The sequence below is a fragment of the Amblyomma mixtum genome, chromosome 3 (genome assembly GCF_055824585.1).
Source record: "Amblyomma mixtum isolate Tamu chromosome 3, ASM5582458v1, whole genome shotgun sequence".
Classification (NCBI taxonomy): domain Eukaryota; kingdom Metazoa; phylum Arthropoda; class Arachnida; order Ixodida; family Ixodidae; genus Amblyomma; species Amblyomma mixtum.
In genome coordinates, this window is record NC_143014.1 from 196770563 (window position 1) to 196790966 (window position 20404).

Sequence of the window (20404 nt, forward strand, 5' to 3'; positions counted from 1 at the left end):
ACCACCTGGCAGACAACATTCCTCCGCGAGGTCACGTGACAACCACTCGCACGCTTTCCCAGCGCAGTGTGCGCGCAATAAAGTAGTGCGCGATATTGAAGCTTTTAAAAGTTGTTTTGCAGCCGAGAAGCGAGTAAAGCGAGCACGAACGTTCCTCAGGAACGATATTCGCTGCCATCTTTGCAAATCAGGGTAACTCAGCAGTGGTGTGGAAAGTTTGGAGCACAAAGGGAGGAGTTCAAAAACCCTCTTGCGGAGGTGGTTCCGCGCATGGGACGTTTGCCTGGGCGCGGACGGGGCGCGGAACAGAAGAGAGGCGGGTGAGGGGGACGGCTTGCCGAGGGGTCTTCGAACAGGTCCGCGTCCTCTCTCAGTGCAGTGTTGACGGTGCTGAGAGTCGGCATGAATGTGAACGCGTCCGAGTGCTCGCGGACGATGTTTTCTTGAGTGAACGGAAAGTGTGGACCGCTGAGACTGTGCGCGAGTCAGAAGTGTTTCGCTTTGATGCGTGCCGGCGCGCTCTGGATTACGTGCTGCTGGATTACTGTGGCAGCGAGCACACGGCAGACAATGACAGGCCGCTGGCGGTGACAGCAAGCGCGATCTGGATTAATTGACAGACGACGCTACCAACAATGAAGCCTCGGAAAACCGGGGTGGCCGTCGGCCTGTGGCTCGCACTGGTTGCAGCTACGATACCACTCACGGTGCAAGGTGAGCAGCCGCCGTTTTCCAGCAGCCTGTTGTGATGCTCGCCTGCGAGTAGCAGGAGCGTCACGACGGCGCTGCTTTCCCCCGGGTTGAGAACCACTCGGAGCCTAACAAAGCTTTGCTGAAGCAGGTCCTGAGTGGGTCTCTCTCCTCTAGTGTACATTCCGCTGCAATACTTCGGCCTGCACTGTGGTCATTTCCCACTACCTGGTAGTCGGAAATGGCCGCAAGAGCTGCCAAGGAGCGCGATGCCGCGCGTAAGCTCCAAGTATGATCTCACCGCAGTCTGTGCTCACGGCTCTGCGGGCGAGCTGTTGGACGCTTTCCTAACGAGTAGCTAAGAATGTCAGTCTCCGCGGGTGCCCGCGCAACGCGTGCCAACTTGGACTGCGCGAGTCTCTCGTGGTTTTCAAAACGCCTCGATTTCACTGGGTGTAGTAACGCGGCACAATAGTGCAAAGTGTCGGCCCCTTAGTTGTCGCCCTTCTCGAGAGGCACCGCAAAAAGTCGATTATATTCCGCGCGTTGCGCACGCACGCCAACTATCTGCGGCTCTTGGGACCTTCTCCCGCTAGGCTGACCTGATACGGCTCACTACTCGAAAGATTACGCCTATCGCCAAGGGTACGCGCAACATGCAGGCATTTGGCGAGACCATGCGGCAGCCCCGTATTCCTACAAGTCCGCTCCACCATCTGGCGAGCCGTGCGGTGCAGCGCTCCGCGGAGGCCAGCTCGTTCTTCCTATCCCGCGGTTACGCCGAGTTCATCGAAAGGGAAAAGGAACAAAGTGCTCGCAGCGCTAACCGCTGACGCCGCCGCTCTCCGTCTCTTCCTTGTGGTCGTGTTTATTTTTGTCCGCGCCTTCCAAATCAGACCCACGAGGGTCGCCACTGAGGTGATTAGGCCTAGTCGTCGTCTGCTCCGTTGCGCGGTCTAAGCAGCGCGGGGCATTGTTCGAGCGCGCGTTGAAAATGAGCTCGCAGAGTCACCTCGCTACAGGCTAAGTGCCGCCGCAAAATGGCTGATGGCGCTTGATGGCGATCATCTGGCCGCGCAGGAAACTGTTTACCTGGCGGGCATCGCGCTTTCACTGTGACACTGCTTGCGGGGGCCTGCGGTGACTAGGCCTAGCTGCGTTCAGTGGACAGTGGTTCGTTGACAAAAGATGCACCTTCGCGGCCGCGAAGTTTCTCTGCATGAGAAAGCTCAGGCTTCTTCTCCGGCGTTGACTTTACATATTCGCTCTAATAAACGTCGTAGAGCTAATAGCTTGCAGCCCGTTTGGAATCGCCGTGGTTCATTGTAATGTTTCTTACTAGGCGCATGAGCGCTACGCTTGTACGCTGGTTTCGCCTATTACTAGTTCAGGGCAAAGTCTAGTCCATGCTGTGGAAATTTGTTGAGGAGTGAATAAAATCCTTGGAAAACCTTTTGAACAGCAAAAAGCGGTCACAAGCTGTCAGACTCAGTAGGCACGAGAGCATTTAAAATAGGTTTGTGAATATTCCATGTCTGCGGTTGGTGTACGAGTCGCGAGAGACTTGCTTACTGTGCACGTGTGGGGAATGCCCCCGAGCGTTTCTCCGCGAAAATGTGCCATTGTGGCGAGGAGCAGGTGTTCACGTTGGGCTATTGCTCCTAAAGGCAAGACGGGGGGAGGTGGGGGGGGGGGGGGGGGTGTCACTGTTCCAGGTTTCATTGGAAACGTACAGTCATAATAATACGGAGCTCGTTTTGGTGTCAAACTCTTCACGCCTTACCTAGCTAAAATTAGGAAGTAGTTTTTACAGTAGTTAGCGCATGCCGCTGGTGCGCTCGTGTACGAACCCAATTAGCTCTCATATCTTCCCTACGGAATGCGTGAGAATACTTCAAACACCTAAGCGCGCTCCGTAATATGCACAAATGCAAACAGAAGTCAAGAAAGCCCATTCTTGCACACGTGTAAGATGTTAACTACAACCCAAAACAGTTTCTGCATTGTACGTTAGTCAGCAGCCATATTTAATGAAGCCAAGATATAGACTTTGGGCTGTGACCTCTGGCGCGGGTGCATAAACGGTCTTTCTTGATTTCTGTGTATGTGTGCGTTTCCAATGAAACTTCCGTTTAGGCTCGGAGCGTCTCCTGTACATTCTTACTGTGTATTTCTGTTCAGTGCTGTTTTTCCAAGATGCTACGACACCAGCTCGCCCAGCTATCGTTTTTGCTCTGCCTGACTAACCGATCTAAACTGCGGGCGTGTCGTCCGCGCAGTCTTCGCGCCGAATGATCTTCTGTGTTCTTGTGCAAAGGGAGAGCTTGGTGAATTGCGGGAATGCTGACTTACAGAAACATTCCCCCCCCCCCCCCCCCCACACACACACACACAAGAACTCTAGTTCACAGGCTGAGTTTTGACTCCCTGCTGTGCACACAAGACCCGAGAGCGCGAGGAGCTAGTCGCTCTCCATTGCAGTCTTTTTGAAACTCGTGTTGCAAGAATCGTTTGCTGTTTACTCCTTCTTTATTCATTGGTGATAAGCTAGGGGCAGGTGTGAGGAAGGCACCTTTCTACCCTTTCGACAACTTCCCACTACGCGCGATATTAAGGGGCTCCTCACCTTTTCGAAGAATGCCATGAACAGCTGGCGCATCGCTCCTCGCGCTCTTCTCCTTGTGAGAACTGGTTAAAATGCAGCCTGTGAACGAGTTTTTTTTTTATGTTCTTTCTTGGTGTCACCTTTCCCGTAGTTCGCAATTGGTCAAGCACACTGATCAGAAACTTCAGAATTTCGTCTTCGCCGTTTCTTGATGTTTGCTGAAAAGGGGGGGAAAAAAGCGGAAACACAGCGTCGCTTGTCGGCGCCTTCCGGATGGTCTCCGTCGCAAAGCTGTAGCTAGCTCCATCAGCCGAGTCGGTCCCCATTCCTGCCCCAATTGCGGAGAAAGAAAAAAACATGTGGAAATAGGGGGGAGCTCGGTGTTTCCCGCAGGAGGAAGTTGCGGGGAGTTCTGGCCGCGGGGCCAGGCGGAGGCCGGGATGGCGCGCAGGTGCTCGCCACTTCCCGCACCCCCGAGAGGGGCCCCGAGCAGCTGCTGCTCCGCTGGGGGAGGAGGAGGAGTCCCCCGCGCGGCAGATGGCCGCGACCGTGTGAACTATGCGCGCGCGCGAGCCAGCCTCGCTTCCCCCCCTCTCCGCTGCTCGGACAGAACACTCACGCTGGCTACGCACCATCCCGCCCCGTCTTCGCGCCTCAGATCTGGTGAAAGACCCTCCAGACAGAACGTGACGTCACTCATTCCGCACTGACTGACATCCTCCTGATAGCAGTTGGCTCGAAGCGACAAGTGACAGTACCAGAGCTGCTTTCTTTATCATTCATTCAGCCCTGCAGCCGCTTCTGCGGTTCCGATGTGCGCTAGCGTTTCTTTGTCTCACCGTACCGTTCTGTACAAAATAAATTTCGTGAAAAGTTTGGTTTGGTTTATTGGGGTTTAACGTCCCAAAGCAACTTAGGCTATGAGCGACGCCGTAGTGAAGGGCTCCGGAAATTTCGACCACCTGGGGTTCTTTAACGTGCACTGACATCGCACAGTACACGGGCCTCTAGAATTTCGCCTTCATCGAAATTCAGCCGCCGCGGCCCGGATGGAACCCGCGTCTTTCGGGTCAGCAGCCGAGCGCCGTAACCACTGAGCCACCGCGGCGGGTTTTTGTGAAAAGAAAATGGCTGCCGAAATTATTGCGCTGATGCTCATTGAAATGAGATGTCGCTTGCGGGCTCACAGGACTTGGACGAAGCCGGTACGCGAGGGCGAAGTGCGCGACTGCTCGCCAAGTATGCGTTTTAGGGCGCTTACTTGATGGGCGTCTCAACTACGCCATGAGGGAAGGCAGTGAAAAGGGGTAAGCGAGGAAGAAGTGCAGGCGCTGCATACGACGCTCGATCTCAGGCGTGCGCGTTTGGGCCCAACCCGCTTGGGTTTGGTGCCACGATGTTGAAACCCAACGTACAGATACGCGCTGCAGGCGCCCTTGCTAGTGCTTTCTGTGCGGACACAGGACGCATTCACGGCGGCCTGTGTCGATTGATTACCGCGTTCTCATGACCGAAGAGGTTCCTTTCACTGAAAACAGAGTTTGTTGTAAGCTAGAAAAACACAAAAGAAACTAAATACACGTATCACTAGCACACGCCGCCATCCATTTCCAGTCGGTAGTAACGGATTCCATTTCGTCCATGCAATGCAGAAGTTGCCATATAATGAAGAAATTCAATGTAATTCCGATGCTCTTTTTACATCCGTATGTTCGGGATAGCATTCTGGGAAGATAGCTCTGGGCTGCGGCATATAACCGCTTGGGGGCCTGCAGTTTCCTGATGCTGTATCCGACAGCCTTCAGCTACGTTCTCCGTGGTGTTCTATAGGACATGCGCAAATGCTCTAACAACCGTGCAAAACTCGCGTCAACATGTGTTCTTCATTTAAGAGTAAGTTCATTTAATTGAGGTCGAAAATCCCATTTCGCCAATAGCGTAAGTATCCCTAAAAAGTAACGAACTTTGAGTGAGGGCGTGGTTGGAGTGTGCCATGCCTGAAGCATTTGTAATTAAGCCAAGAGTTGCACGCACGTTCATGTTAGGTTGGGCTTCCTAGAAATAAAAGAAAAAAAATGAGTGTCTTGCCCGCACCGCCGTCAGCACAACGAGGTAGTCCGCACGTACATTCAGAATCAACATAAATATGATCACGTCAACATCGGCGGAACAAGGCCAGTAAATTTGTTTCCGGCGTGAAGGTGTTTCTTCTGCATAAAAGAGCCTGTTTAAAACAGAAGAGCCAAGTAGCCCAGCTACTATATTCGTTTCACCCGGTTGCGACGATAAACGGCAATAAATCGCCTTAAAGGGGCACCGCGATGATTTTCTCAGTACCAGTTGATATCATTAAATAGATTCGTCATGCTTTCCAGAGACCAGAGCAAAAAGAATTATTGAAATCGGAGCATGCAAACGAAAGTTATTCCACTCTGAAAATTCGAAATGAAAAGCTCAGACGAAAACTCACTTCACTCGCCCATTTCACTCACCCAGTACCGAGATTGGGCGCTACCAATCAGAACCGCGCCTAGCGCACACGCAGCGGAAGCGTGCATGCAGTTGTTGCTTTGTTGGGGCTGTAGACAGCCGCGCATTTTGACGGCGTCTTCCCCCCGTGTACGCGACGCCGTAGTCAGGGCAGGGGTGACTAACCACAAAGGAAGCTCCCCGAAGTTTCTTTTTTAGTTGGACTGGAAGGCTGTGGGCAGTAGCCCCCCTCCCCCCCAAACTCGACTCCCGTCTCCTGTCCGGCCTTTCTCTTCCCAATTCTGGGCAAGGTTTGTCGACTGGCTTTTTTTTTCGCTGCCGTCTTGGTATGGTCACGGCCGGTCTCGACGCGCGCGCTTTCTGGTTTGAGCCAACGTTTTTTGAACAGCGCTGGCCGCCACCAAGGTTTGAAGCGGAATGGAAAGTGTCGCCCCTAGCTGTATTCTTGTTAGTTTTCCTTCGCTTTCCCTGCTTCTTTCCAGTTTTTGTGGCATGCGAAAAAACCTTCAGTGTTCAGAGACATATTTTGGATTCATTTCGCAAGTATAAAGGAACAATATGCAAACTGGACGCCCAACCAATGAGAAAGGCAGCGCCCTATCTGGATGCCACCTCATTTCCGCTGCCGCAAATGGCCGCCGCGTTGCGACACCATCGGCTCGAACCAAGCATTTCTAGCGAAGATTAAAATATAAAATATTATGATTTCGGTGATCTCATTGCGCGTTCGGGACTCACAATGTCCCTTACTCTGCATACAAAGAATAAAGACCCCATGCTTTGTCTACGTCGCAGGGCACCTTTAAGCTTGAAAATAAAGCCTAATGTTATTCTGCCGCGCCTAAACAAGCCCCGGGTAGCTGGCAAAGTGCGGCGCAACACTTCACCCAGAGCCGTGAGTGAAGAATACGCTGTCGCGTGTTTAAACCCTAGATCGATCGTTTGCTGCTCGCTGTCTCGCGTTCTTTCTGACCTGAACACGAGCCCCCGAGTAAAGCGAGCATCGGCTTTTTTGCTGCCAGCGTTGTTTTCATTTAGTCGCACCCGTCCCCATATCGGACACAGTTCATACTTCCCGTGGATAAATGTGTTCATTCACTGAATTAGTCGCATACTGAGCTCGCAGTCAACGTTGCACGAAACAGCCGCGACGTCTGAGCGCCCGAGCCAGCAGAGCCGCTTGCGTCACTCTGCCCGCCACCACTCGGACAGAAAGGGCCGTCGCACGTCCGCCTTCGCGCGGGGGGGCACCCGTTGGTCATTCACACCCGGGCCAGAGTTAGGCTTAAGTTGCACCCACGGCGGCGTCCAAGTATAGCGGTCGAAAGCACGCACACAAGAGACACGTGCTCGGCGGCGCGCGGAGTGACACAGTGGCGCAGCGGAGCGCAGCCTGGACACACTGCGGCGGCTACAAAAGCATCTCGCCCCTTTTGTCTCGGCGCCGGCTCTTTTATTAGACGTCTCGCAAGGGCCCGCTAATGCGCTTCCCGCCACAAGCGCTTTCTCCGAGACTGCGCTTCGTCTCTGTCGCGCTTATCCGCAGACGCGGCTTTGTTCTTAAGCCTACTCGGAAGCGGACTTCGCTGGAGCGCGTTCGGTTCGCCGGCGTCTGGATCGGAGTCCGCTGCTGCCACCGCCACGTGCCTCATCCACACGTGGCGTACTGTATTTTGGAAGGGTAGAACTCTGTGTCATTCTCTCACACTTAAATGAAATGAAAGGGACCGCAGTGGACAGCGCTGGCGCGGGAAGCAGCTGCGGAGTTTGTCTGCTAACGGGCGGCTTATGTTGTGTTGTTCCGCGCTGTCTCTGAGAAGGAATAATTAGGAGACGCGGCGAAAAAAAAAAAAAAAAAACGAGTGATGCCTTGTGGCCTAGCCACGGTACCTTTTAATATCTCAAAGAAACAACTTCTGATGGATTGAATGTAAGCTATGAGCATAAACGCGTCTAAGATCAGAATAGAAAGTTGAGCGGCATTAGTGGGGAAATCAAGCGTGCTAAAGCTGTCACGGGGCAAGGGGAGTGACGCCTATAGTCGTTTCAATCAAGTGGCCGAAATAAGCGGTTCCGTGCGAGCGCCAAAAACGCCTTGAGCCAGAACTAGAGCTTCGGCGCTGGTCTAAGCAGACAGGCTCGGCGGTGCTTTCACCCATCCTGAGAGAAGCGCGGCGATGTCTCCGACCTTCATTTTTTTTTTTTTTTTACCGTCCTGCTGTGAACAGTTTTTCCAACGAAGCGAGCCTCGCCTCTTCCCGGCACTTCTTCCTTTCGTATGCCGGAATTCTATCGACTGCAGGCATCAACACAAAATTTCTTTGGTTTCACATCACCGCGAAACCACCTTGGCTGCGATAGGCGGAAATCGTGCAGCTGGGAACAAAGAGGGAAAAAAAGACAAGCTCTTCCCTTCGACGCTTCGTACTTCTCCAGAATGGAGTCACGTGATGAAATTCATGACGTCACTGCCGATGGGCGCCGCTCGGCGGCAAGCAACCCCGTGGGAAACCTGTGCGCCGTCGGCGAGCGTGACGGGGGCAAATTGGGGCTGCGTCGACAGGCGGCGCAAACACATGCGGCAGCGGGGATCGAGCCCCGGTGCGCGTGCGTGCCAGCCCGCGCAGCGACTTGGCCCTGTCCAGGGTTGCGGCCCTGTTGTCCTGCCGCCCGCCCGAATTATTTCTCAAAATATTCTTGCGCCGAATGGCTGCATTTTTGCCCCCTCTTTCTCCGCAGATTTCTGTCCGTCCGTAAACACACTGCAAGAAAATTCGACAAAGTAGAACACACGCTGAAAGTGGGATGCGAACCCGCGGAGTTGGGAACCACTTGCTTTATGTGGGGCCCATCTCATTGCGTTAACTGAAATATGTAAATCCCTCCCCTCCCCCCCAACAGCACTCCCGCTCTTCCGGAATCCCTTCCTGGTTGAATTCCCTGCTCTTTCTTCCCTTGTCCTCGCTCTCCAACACTTGACAAGCAATGCAGCGAGCTTTATGTGAAACTCGGGATGTGAACTTGACTTCGATGGGAGAATACTGCAAAGTAGCGTCCAAACCTTGGCGTAGTCGCAAAATTGAACTGCGTAGATATTTGAATGAAATATTTGTGGCTAATCAGAAATTGTCCGCATAACGCAGATAGAACTATGGGGCACTTCCATGTGAGTGCAGTCGCTAAGCTAGCAGAAGTGACAGGGCGACGAGGAATCAGTGGACAACACGTGGCGGCAATGACGCTAGTAATAGCCGGGCCGTTTACTGGGGTTCCCAAGCTGCCGTATGAAACGAAGGGCAGCCAATACGACTAACACCCAATTGCGCACATGCGTATGATATGAGCTTGCAGCGGGCCGGTAAATAATTCCAGCGAGCAGTCTTATTTCCTTGTCACATGGACAAGTTTCGAATCACTTTCAACGAGTTACACTGGCTTTTAGTGTTATCCGCGCAGTGTCACGCGGTGAACTTTAGTGGCATTTGCTGCTGAACGCACCTGGCACAAAGTGAGTTCGGCGAAGACACCTAGTGCCACTTAGACGCACCTAACACCGTCCGCGTGCACAGTTAGCTTCCCCGTACGGTGAAAAGACCTGTGCAATGCCGGCTTGGCCTTACTTCGTGAAGCTAGTTCGGAGCAGCGCCGGAGTCGTGTAGCACGATGCGCTCTGGCCGTCTGTGGTCGCGTCTGTCACGCACTACGCTGTCGGGGCGACTCAAGGAGGCTGGCAAACCAGACCGCTTCTCTTCCCTCGATTCAGGTCGGTGCGGGGACTGTGTGCGCATCTACGTGGGCCTAAAAGATGCCAACTCTACCTGATATATCGGGCCGCAGCTTGTCGTGTCGTTACCCGGGGAAACGCCTCTAGAGGGCAAACAGGTTGGGCGGCTTCGCCCTGCGAGAACGGTTGCGAAGGAGGAGGCAAAGCGCATGCGCAGTATGTTCATGGAAAAAGGTCCATTCCGAACGGCACTTTTCTTTCTCCTGCAGCACCGTGCCGCCGAAGTGACCCTTCACGGGTCGAAGTGCCCGTCTGACACCGGTATTACTCAAGCTGATCAGCTCCCTGTCGGGGTCGTGGGAGCATCCTTTCGGCAATCGCCCTGCCATATATTCACATTCGTGCAGCGTCAAGGAGAACCCGTCACAGCTGGCGAGGTGGCGGCCGCAGTGCCATGCGCGAGTCCCCTCTAGCGCACCGAGAAGGGAGGTCGCGTCGAAACCGTGCCGGACAGGAAGCCCTTCTCTGTCTGCCTTCCGCACAACCGGGGCACTCCCTCGCGGCGGTTTCCCGGAAACCGCGTTTCACTCCTTTGTCCGCGCGGGCGGGCAGACCACCGGCTGCCGAAAAGTCACCGAGGTGCCCGTTTGCTTGGGGCGTAAGGTGGGCGGCTGTAAGTTTGTCGAGGCCACGGACGTTGCGTGCACGTCTGGCGCGCGTTGGCAGCACCGTGATCGTCGTTACGTTTGCGCAGCTATTTGCCCACCACAGAACGCAGAAGGCAAACAGAATTGATTTCCAAATCGGGTCTCGGCAAATTCAAATGCGTGCCTGCGCAAACGTCCGCGCCTTTTCTTCTCTGGGCAGTGGCGCAGCTAAGTGGACCGTGCCTCGCGAGCTTCATATTGCGAAAATCCGGGAGTGAGCGCTTAGGTTAAACAAAAAGTGGCGAGCCGCGAACATCGCTGTAGCGTGTCGGCACCGGCCGACGACCAGCGGCGCCCGTTGTACACAACGCACACGGAGCCTTCGGGGCGTGCAGTGTGTGTGCCACGGCGACCGCACCTGGGCGGCCCGAATCGCTACTCCGCGGTCGCGCATCGACGCGCCTCTCGTAGCTGAGGGGAGGGCCGCCGCCTCTCCCGGTCGAGCGGACATTTTCTTCAATGGAGGCCGCCTCTGGGCCGAGCTTGGCGCTCGCTTTCTGCGGCTCACCCGGAGCCACGCTCCAGGTCCTTCCTCACCGTCTACGCACGCGCTTCCGCTCTTTCACGGCCGTGCTTCGGATAATTTCGACGCGGTGCACCGAGCTTGGTAGCTGCACCTGTCAGCCGCTGCAGTCGTTGACGCATGTCACAAACGTGCGCAGCGCGCCGTTATGTTGAATGCGGTGTAAGCGAGGTATCCCCCACCCCAACCCCTGCCTTCTCGAGCCATTAAATTTTAGAGTGGGTGCGTGGCACTGGACCTGTGCACGATGCGAATATGGGTCACACTGACGTCACAACTGCCACTATGTAGGAACAGCGGCGCCAGGCAGTACGGCGAAAATCCGCGCACTTGTCCAATCCGGTTATAGTCACCTGCATCGTGGAAGCTTGGTGAGTGCTATGCATAGGGTTCTACGTGGCACTCGTGCTGTCACCTGCAAGCTGTCTCGTTTAAAAAGGAATGCGATCCGAGGAGTGGAACCCTCTGACGAGTTATTGGCAGGCAGTACACGCCCGACTGAAAAGAAGGCTTAAGGCAGACTTCTGGAAAAAAATCTAGCTTTACGCAGCAAGTATTTCAGACAAGCAAGAGGGTTTTTAGCGTAAGCAACCAGGCGAAGCACATGCGCAGAAATTACTATTGCTACGGCGGGCAGTAGGATGCGCCTGCTTTTGAGCACAGCCACGAGAAGTAGAGGAAAAAGTATTTGGTGACACCATGTGAGTAAGTAAAATGGCATGGTTCCCGTGTCCCACCGTTGTTCAAGCTGACCATCTGAACGACTGCGCAAAGCTGAATGTGAGCGCGCCGACTGCGCAAAGCTGAATGTGAGCGCGCACTTGACACGTGACTCCCCGTAAGCGACAGCTTGTGTTCCCTGCACGATGCGCACGTTTCTGCTGGACAATGTGCCTGGTGCGCATAAAGAACGCACAAATTAGTTTGCAGAAGATGAGCCTCGCCAAATAAAAATGAGGAACGTTTTGCACTACTGCATATTTTAGGCGACGGAAGCAGCTTTGCAAGCCTTTAGAGAAGCTGGTCATGAAAAGCCGGGTCTGCACTGGCTCGAACTCCACGCGATCTTCAAAGTGATTTAGCCTGACTATGAGGCAGGGGGTGCTAGGTTGATCGTATGTCGTCCCCAATCTCGGCGCGTTCATATGGCGCGCGCCTTGACAGTAATGTGAGCTGTGGCAGGCTGCACGCTGACCCGGGCTTCCGCCACCATTCACTAACCGAGAGCCTCCCAGGGTCGCGAGAGCGTTACGGCGTACTCCTCGAGAGGAGCGCGGTGTCCCGTGGCAGCTGCGACTGATACCGCGGCGCGATTGAAACCTCGGAGCGCAACTGCATGGCGACCCGACAAGGCAGCGCGTTGCTTGCGAGGAAGCGTTGTGCTGGAATAGACGTGGCGCCACCAAGCAGCAGCCACGTCGGCTAAAAGAGGGAAGCTGCATGCAGCTCGTCAATCGGAGCAACCCGCCCGCCTCGCTGGGAGCGGATCGGTCTCTTCCGGGGTGCCGCTTCTCCAGATGCGTAACCCGCAAGTGCGCACGGTCGCTTTTGCGCATACTGTAACAGGCGATGATTCGTAGGCAATCCAGAGCTACTTTCGTTCGCATTAAGCGGCTAGTGAAGCTCTCCGCACTCGCTCGTAATTTCTCGTCGCTACGTAGGCTACGCGAAATCGAGAGGAAGAAAGGGGCTTGGGCAGGGCATGTAATGCGAAGGCAAGATAACCGCTCGTCCTTAAGGGTAACGGAGTGGATTCCAAGAAAAGGCAAGCGTAGCAGGGGCCGGCAGAAAGTTAGGTGGGCGAATGAGATTAAGAAGTTTGCGGGGATAGAGTGGCCGCAACTGGCAAAGGACAGGGTTAATTGGAGAGACATGGGAGAGGCCTTTGCCCTGCAGTGGGCGTAGTCAGGCTGATGATGATGATGACGTAGGCAAGCTAGCGTAAGAGGTAAATAAACGTGTCGACCATACGAACAGGTAACCTCCTCGCGGCCACTGCTCACAGGCGTGCGTCATATCGAAGTTGTCTAGTGCTGCAGGACACATCATCCGCTCGGTCTTACAGTTCGGATATATACGCTTCAATCGGTCGGTTGTGAATAGGTGGACCCTGAGTGTGCGCAACTCTAGCGTTCCGGTCTTGCCGCGCCCGCGCTATTTGGCCACATCACCCGGGCGGCGTTCCTGGCGTTTGTCTTAGCCGCCTATGCGGCTCTCCGTGCCAGCTGATGAGCGTGGCGCGAGCACTACAACGAATTTCCGGCGCAGCCGCGTCGAGTGAAGGCCGGACACCGTTTTCCTCGGCGCAGGGAAGGTTGTGTGTGGCGAATGAGTGAGTGAGTGAATTGGACGGCGATCGCGCCGAACGGAGCAGGCGCGTTGCGTAATCGTCGATTCTTCGTGCAGCAACAGCAGCGGCGTCGAAAGCGAGCCCGGATTTCCCCGGACGCCGCTGCGCATCTTGCGTTCTCCTGGCCGTCGCCAGATGCGCCGTTCGGGCCCGATTTTCCCACGTAACCTCGGTGTGCCTTCTCCGCTGGTGCCTGCGCGCGGGAAGCTCGCTCCTCCCGCCTCTTCGGCGCATTTGCTCGTTCCAGTTCCTCTTTTTTTTTCTTCGCTCTCTCAACCCAAGACGTTCCTTCTGTCTTAACTTTGTTCTGTCGCAGAGGGTTTTGGCGAACACGAGCTGCTCCTCCCGCGCCCCCATCTGTTGTTTCTTTTTTTTTTTTTTCTGTAATTACGCAGTCGTGATTTGGCCCGCGCATGCCTCGAATACGGAAGCGCAACCGCGGCAGAAACAAAAAGAAGCGCGTAGTGCATCTCCCCCACCGAAAGGCAGGGAGGAGTCCCAGTCCCAGTGTTGAGGCCTGGCTGAGGGAGAGCGCCAGCAGCCGGCGGCAAGTCGCCCGCTGGTGTTCCACGCGAGGCGCACATGTGGTCGCCAGTCGGCGAGAAGAGCGCGCGAGCTCGTCGGCCGAGCCCCGGGCCGCTCGCTGGGCGTCCTGAAAGGTGACACCGCGTCGCGCGGGAACATCTTGCGTCGCTCCCGTCTAAGCGCCTGCCAGTGGTCTCTCCTTCGCAGCGGCTGTGCGAGCTCTCCTCGCTTCCTCGGCGGTGGCACGAAACGAGGGGAACCCTGGGCTGGGCGCAGATAAAAAAAAAAAAAACAGACATAAACCGCCGTGGGAGCTACAGAATGCGCGCGGTTACGAGTTCCTTCCGTCTACCACTTGCATTAGAGCGCGCATACGCGCGGCTCGAGAATGACGCGGCGGTGCTTGGGGTTTGTGTCATCGAGCCGTTCGAGACCGCGACTCGTTTTTTCTAGTTCTTTTTTTCATGCCCGTGCCGGAGAAGCGGTACCCGAGCCATGCGCGCGTGCACGCCCGCCCAGATGAGGGGGGGAAGCGTAATTAGGATCTCGGAGGAGTCGCTTCTGCTGCGGCGTGGGAAGGAATCGGTTGACGCCAGTGAGCAAACTTTATACACACGCCGCGTACAGCCGTCACTGAGTGCGTGCTTGCGCGCGCACGCACACACACTGTCGAGCACGGTGGAAGCTGTCGAGTACCAAGGACGCTGAAATCCAATCCTGGGAAATGAAAGTCTCCGCAGCGCGCTTACGTCGCTCGAACGCCCAGAGGAGGAGAGCGCCCGATCGGGAGCCGAACGCGCTGCCAAGAAAGCGGTTCCCACGTTCTATCGATTGGGTATGCGCGCCGCTCGCGAGAACAGCGCGGTGCCCGCGCCGTGCCTCGGCTCTTGGTGCGCGTCGCCGATGATGTTGCGCGCAGCCGCGTCAGACGCTCTGGCGTAATTTCTTCGCTCCTGTTTTAAGGAAAAGGAATGGAACGGAGGAGAGGGAGAGCAAAGAAAAAAAAAAGAAACACTCTCGATTCTACGTTGGGCAGTGGGACAGGAGCGGCTTGAAAATAATCATCACATGCCTAGGCCTCCATGAGGAAAACGGCTGGCTTCGGCGGCGTGGGAACCCTCGTTAACTACCAGGACAGGAGTCCTTGCGCAAGCCAGATTTTGAGCATGACGCACGTTAGCTACCGCGTCTTATAGGCAGACTGATTTTGTCACACGAGGCTGGATGCTACCTATACGGCTGGTACGGATGCGAGAATATGGATCCAACGCAAGACCCAGGATTTTGAATAGCGCGATAGTGTAGTTAATGGTTTAAAAGAACGTCAATTTGGGCTGGATGGTGCATATTACGTGACACAAAATAATAGCGCTAAATGGAGACAAACACTGCGTCGGTATTCCTTGTGTCTGTCTCCGCTTAGCGCTATTATTTTTCTGTCTCAAATACTAGTGTAGTTAATGATACAGAAACTTTAGTCGCAAGGGATAAGGTGTGACCGCTGTCGTGTTAAACACGGTTATTCGCAGTGGAATGCTCTCATTGCAAAAGCTATGCATTTCGTTACGTCGGCCCAGAGTGGCATCTAAAGGAGCTAACTTGTGCAGCTGTGAAATCTGCCCCCCCCCCCCCCCCCCCCTTCGAGGCCAGGATAAGGCCCGTGGCCTCATCGTAAGCGAAATCTTGGTTGAATCTGACTCCAGGTGGATTCTGACTACTCCGTACGGAGCTTCCCTTCCCTTCCGATCCTCCTTCCGAAGCTGCAATAGTTGATTTGAGTCATCTGCCGAGGCCATTTCACAGCTCTTTTGCTGCTTAATAAAAAGCGTCAGTGGCAGTTAAAAAAAAAACAACAAAAAACCTTACCAGTCATTTCAGCGCTCAGAATTACTTCACTATTTATTTTTTCCTGCAAACTGCACCATAGTTGCGCCGGTAATGGAAATTTTTACTAGCCGAAATAGATTAAATCGGTGAAAGATCGGATTACACGCCAGAAACAGGGGATGGAAGAGCTCTCTAGAAAAAGTAAAAAGAAAACTGGCTGCCTATAGCGTATATGCTTAGCATTCACGCTGGAAGCAGCATCGTGAAGGGATACTGTAGGATTGACATTAATACCGACCAGAGAAGCATGTCACACCACCTCTGCCATGCCGCCGAGCGGGCATGCACTGGGTAAGGAGGCGAGGCCTGAGATGCCGCAACTGTGCAGTAATGGCGCGCACACATTCGTTCACCTCCAGCGGTATTCAATATATAGGTGTATGCGTCCGGCTTCCAACGACGGATATCGTGGTTGTTACGCATATCTTTTTCTGTCCACAAGCATCCATCGGGAGATTGCGGAAAGGTGCAGTTATCTCAGACTTTGACGTACCCTGCGAACGAGGTGGGCAGTGATGCCTGTCCGATCTTGTACCGTTCCCGGGTAGACTCTGAGGAAGGTGAACGGATAAGCATAATTAGCCAGCTTCGCCGACTGGCTGCACGGGTAGAAGGTAGCCGTGGAAAGCAAACCGAATCATTGAATCATTACAGGCTTCCTCTCTTGTTTTTTTTTTTTGTCTCCCAGAGGACGATTGCATCGGTAACCTAGCGTTCATTTGAAATTAAAGGCACGACGAGGACCGGCTCATCTAATTTTATTTCTAGGTAAAAAAAAGAACACGCACATTTATAGCCGAGAAAAATGCATTTCAAAAATTTTCGCCACCACTCGATTCAAACTCTTGGCATCTACACTGAAATAACTCCGTGATCACCATTAGACTGAATGGCGGTGCTGCCTATCCTCTGAGATCCGCGCCACAAAAAAATGAGCCCACGCTGAGACAACGATCGAAATCGAGCGTTAAGACACCTAACATAGGTCGCCGGTTCGAATCCCTGCCGCGAGCTAGACTCTAACTTACCGAGCAAGTTTATTCTGCACGAAACGCTGAATCGTACGACACCATCCGGAACGTTCTGCGGCAAACGAGTGGCCCACAAATTTTACACGAATGTCGGGCCTAAGTATGGTGGTACATACGTTCCTTAATTACCACGAATTCAGGACAGCACCCAGCCAGCGCCGCTAAGCCTAGCGGCCTCCCTACAGGTCTTATTTTGCAGCCACTCGGCCATCCGCTTTCTTTTTTACGTCACGGATGATGTCAACGCGCTTTTTTTGAATGATCAAAGCCATGCGCCACGTGATAGCTACCAGAGGAACTAGAAGCGCTTGTCCCCGAATTCCTGGCAATATACCACTCCCTGGTTTTTACGGTGGAGGAGTGCAGCTAAGCTCAGCTTCTTGAATCGGGTCTTGGAGCACCAAATCATACAAAAAAAAATCGTTAATACATCACGTGTGAGCGTAGCAACAGTTCATATAGTGGTACCGCCAGATGGACACACTATACCACCGAACAGTATGGCGAGGCAAGCGCCTCTAGCGCCTCCTTCGTCTCACTAACAAGGACCCCACCACCTCATATTTTAGCGTGAGGAATCCTTGTTGTTCCGGCTTCTCTGCAGTTTGCGTTATAAGGTGTGTCGAATCAAGCAATATGCCAGCGTTGGTTTAGAACCGGCATTGTACTCGTCTTATCGGGCACCTTCGAAATAAAGCTAGATACTGACATTTTGGAAACTGCGACGACGATCGCATTTTGTGAGAGGTAAGGGCTGGCGAAATGAATCGCTCCAAAACATAGCTTGGTGAGCTCTGCGAGAGCCACTCTCTTGTCAAATGTTCTCGCATTTTATGAAAGAGGGTGCGCAACGACACATTTGCCTCTAAGCTCGCGTTTTTCGTCGCTTCACTGGATCTTTTGTCAAGACCGGTGGAATTCGGCGAGTGCGGCGAGGCGTTAAGCGCTAAGGAAGAAGAACGAGACACACCGCAGAGGGGAGGAAAAAAAAGCAAGAATAAAGGAACAATAAGGCACGAAAGCGCAAATAGTTTCTTTCTCTCATTTGTCGCGTGGGAACCGCTTGGCGTCTCTTTTGAGCTGCCGGCGCGGAGCTGTCTCCCTTTGTCTTAGCTCTCCGGGGGCCGCGGCGATCTTTGTCGGCAGGTTGCGCCGACAGGGTGGGAAGAAGACGCCGCGCCGTGCTCGTCCGCATGTCGCCGCCGCTCGTCATATCACCGGAACACAATGCGGAGCCATTTGCATGCGCCCGGGCTGCGCCCGGGCGCCGAGCTTTCTCGCAGTTATTTAGCCCCGCGGTCCACCCCCGTGAGGCGCGCTGGCCGGCCGGCCGGGGAACGGGTTCTTCGAGTGCGCGCCCCTTTGTGGACCGCGCGAAGAGGGGCTCTTGACCGGGCGCGCTTGTCTTCTCCGCTTGCTGCCCGCCTTTTACTTCGCACGGCCGGCCGAAAAGCGTGCGCTTCCCTGGCCGGGGACGCTTTTTCTCCAGAGCACGACGGAGGAGAGAGTTCAGCCGCTCTGCTGCCAGGCATGAAATGACGTCTTTGTTTACGTAAGCCGAGACTCCTATTACTGCCCCAGATTCGTCTGGCTGCACTGCGTCCTCTTGTTGCTCTCCTGCTGGTGAAGGAGAAAGCATTCCGTTCGAGGGAGCTGGTGAAAGGGTGGCGGTACACTGCCGTCAGGAGCGGTCTTTCCGAATGCGTCCGCATCGGTACGTCGGCAAGGGATCGCCGGCGGGAAGTCACACTCTGATGAGACAGACCCGCGTCTGTGCTGACTGGAGATGACCTGTTCAGTCATGTGCCCGACAGGTTACTTTGTGTCGCTTCATGCTTAATCCCCGAAAACACACACGCTCCGCGTTACTCACACGGTGTGGCCAAGTCTTGTATTCCTGAGGAAGCCGCCGAGCAAACTCAGTGCAGCCCCGAGGTCCGTCCTCACTTTCACGGGATGCCGGGCACTTAGTACCTCTCATTTACTGAGAGGAAAGGGTTTATTTACAAGGCAAGGCAGATATGTTGGCCGGAGCCGTGATCCTCTTGTGGTCTGCACCCAGCAAAGAGCAAGGGGCCTTACAGTGGGTGAAGAGAGATGAAGTGTAAACATACGCAGCTACGTGCCTGATCATAGCCGCAATCCGATATCCGCTCTTTGTGAAAGAAGAAATAAAAAATCGGAGGGGCCAATTGAGCTCAGCCTTAAGGGTATGACGCGATAGCTTTAGTGAGTTGACGCCCATATATGCGGAATTGGTCATTTTCGACTTTACACCCCCCTCCCCAGCTAGAGGAAATTATCTTGGGCCCCTCCATTGAAAAATTCCTAGCTACGTGCCTGGTGGAGCGGCTAAAATAAAAAGCAAACATTCGGGAGAGGCTTGCGAACACCTGCTGGAAAAAAAAAAAAGAAGTACGTACTCGCACGTACTACATTTAAACAAATATCACGAAAGACAGCTCCTGCGCTGATCACTTGACTGGCGCGTCTTGGTTGCACTGCGAGGAGCGAATCACTCACGTAGCACGTTCATGGAAAACCACGAGAAAACATTTTTCCCCACCCATGGCGAAAAGGAAGACATTGAAGTGAGCCAGTTTGGATTCGCCAAACTGTGAACATCGCTGATGCACTTGATGACCTTGTTTCTAAGAACACAGAAATCAGTAGCGGCAGGTTGAGTCTCTAGAGAGAGCTTGCGAATGTCGGGACCGTGATTCTCTCATTACCCCCGCAAGTACGGCTTTTTCACGGGTCAGGGCAGTTACAAACTTGCCCTACGTATCCGAGCACCGCGGAGAGCAGCGGGACGCGGCAGAGATCCCATTTTTCTTCACTAGCAGGTCACGAACGCGTTGCGACCTGCGAGGTGAGGAATGACCAGATCGCAGGCTACTACCGTTCCTGGCACAAACGCTGCGGGGCTGGCGTTACGGCTTTCATAGCGTGAGCAATGCCCCCCGGAGGTTTCGCAGCCTCACTTTCCTCGCTGCCCAATCATAGAGGAACATACTGCGGCCCAATGTTCCACCGACTACAAGGCGTGGCGTACGCGGCGCGAACCCCCGCGAAAAGGGGCGGCCGACCGGTGGTCGTGGAGCGCCGACGAAATAGAAAGAGCCACCGCGGAGGGCAGTCATGGGAACCATGTCACGCGCAGAAGGACACACAGGATGCGCTCTTCCCTCGCCACCTGTGCGCCACCGCGTGAGAAATTAGCCGGCGGGGAAGGAAGCGAGACATGGCCGCCTCCTCGCCCCTCCTGGCGCCCGTCATTACGGCGAGCGAAATAATGGCTGCCCGCGATGCACTGGAGCCGGCCGACGCAACCAGCGGCGCGCCGCTGCCCTCATTGCGCGGCCGGTCGCTACCCGCCGACCGGGGTCCGCTCTGAGGGCGCGGCTCTGCGCGGGCATCAGCGGGAGCCGGTGCTATCGTTGCTATCGTTGAGCGCGCGCCAGTGGCTGTCTCTGGAGCAACTCCAAAGCTCCAAAACCGCCACGCGGTGGTGAAAGCACGTAGTATTCCTGATCGAAAAAAATAAAAGGAATATTGGCCCTCTCCCTCCGACGCAGCTCTCTGGAAGCGCTGCTAGTGCTACCGGCAAGTATCAAGCGAAGGAATTGCGCCATTACGAAAGTAGATGACACGTCCAGAATCGCTCAGCAGCGCTAGCTCCAACTCGGTAATTCTGTAAACATATTAACATATAGGTTTCCTTGCGGAAGCTGGCGCAGCGATGGGGAGAACGTCGCCTCTGTCGGGTCCACTTCTCACGCCCGAATAGGGCTGATAAGGAGAACCCTCGGCGACCGTCGGAGCCGAAACGGCGCATCGAAAGGCCTGACCCTGGAACTTGCTAACTGCTC

At 54.5% G+C, this 20404-nt stretch overlaps 1 protein-coding gene across 1 annotated transcript in view; it reads left to right on the forward strand.

Annotated features, from left to right (window-relative positions):
* The first annotated feature begins 332 nt into the window (after window positions 1-332).
* N (neurogenic locus Notch protein) overlaps window positions 333-20404 on the forward strand; it is a 73235-nt gene continuing 53163 nt past the window's right edge. The window contains exon 1 of the mRNA XM_089582411.1: window positions 333-714. Coding sequence (XP_089438537.1) covers window positions 636-714 — 79 coding nt within the window. The 5' untranslated portion in view covers window positions 333-635. The remainder of the gene's footprint in view (window positions 715-20404) is intronic.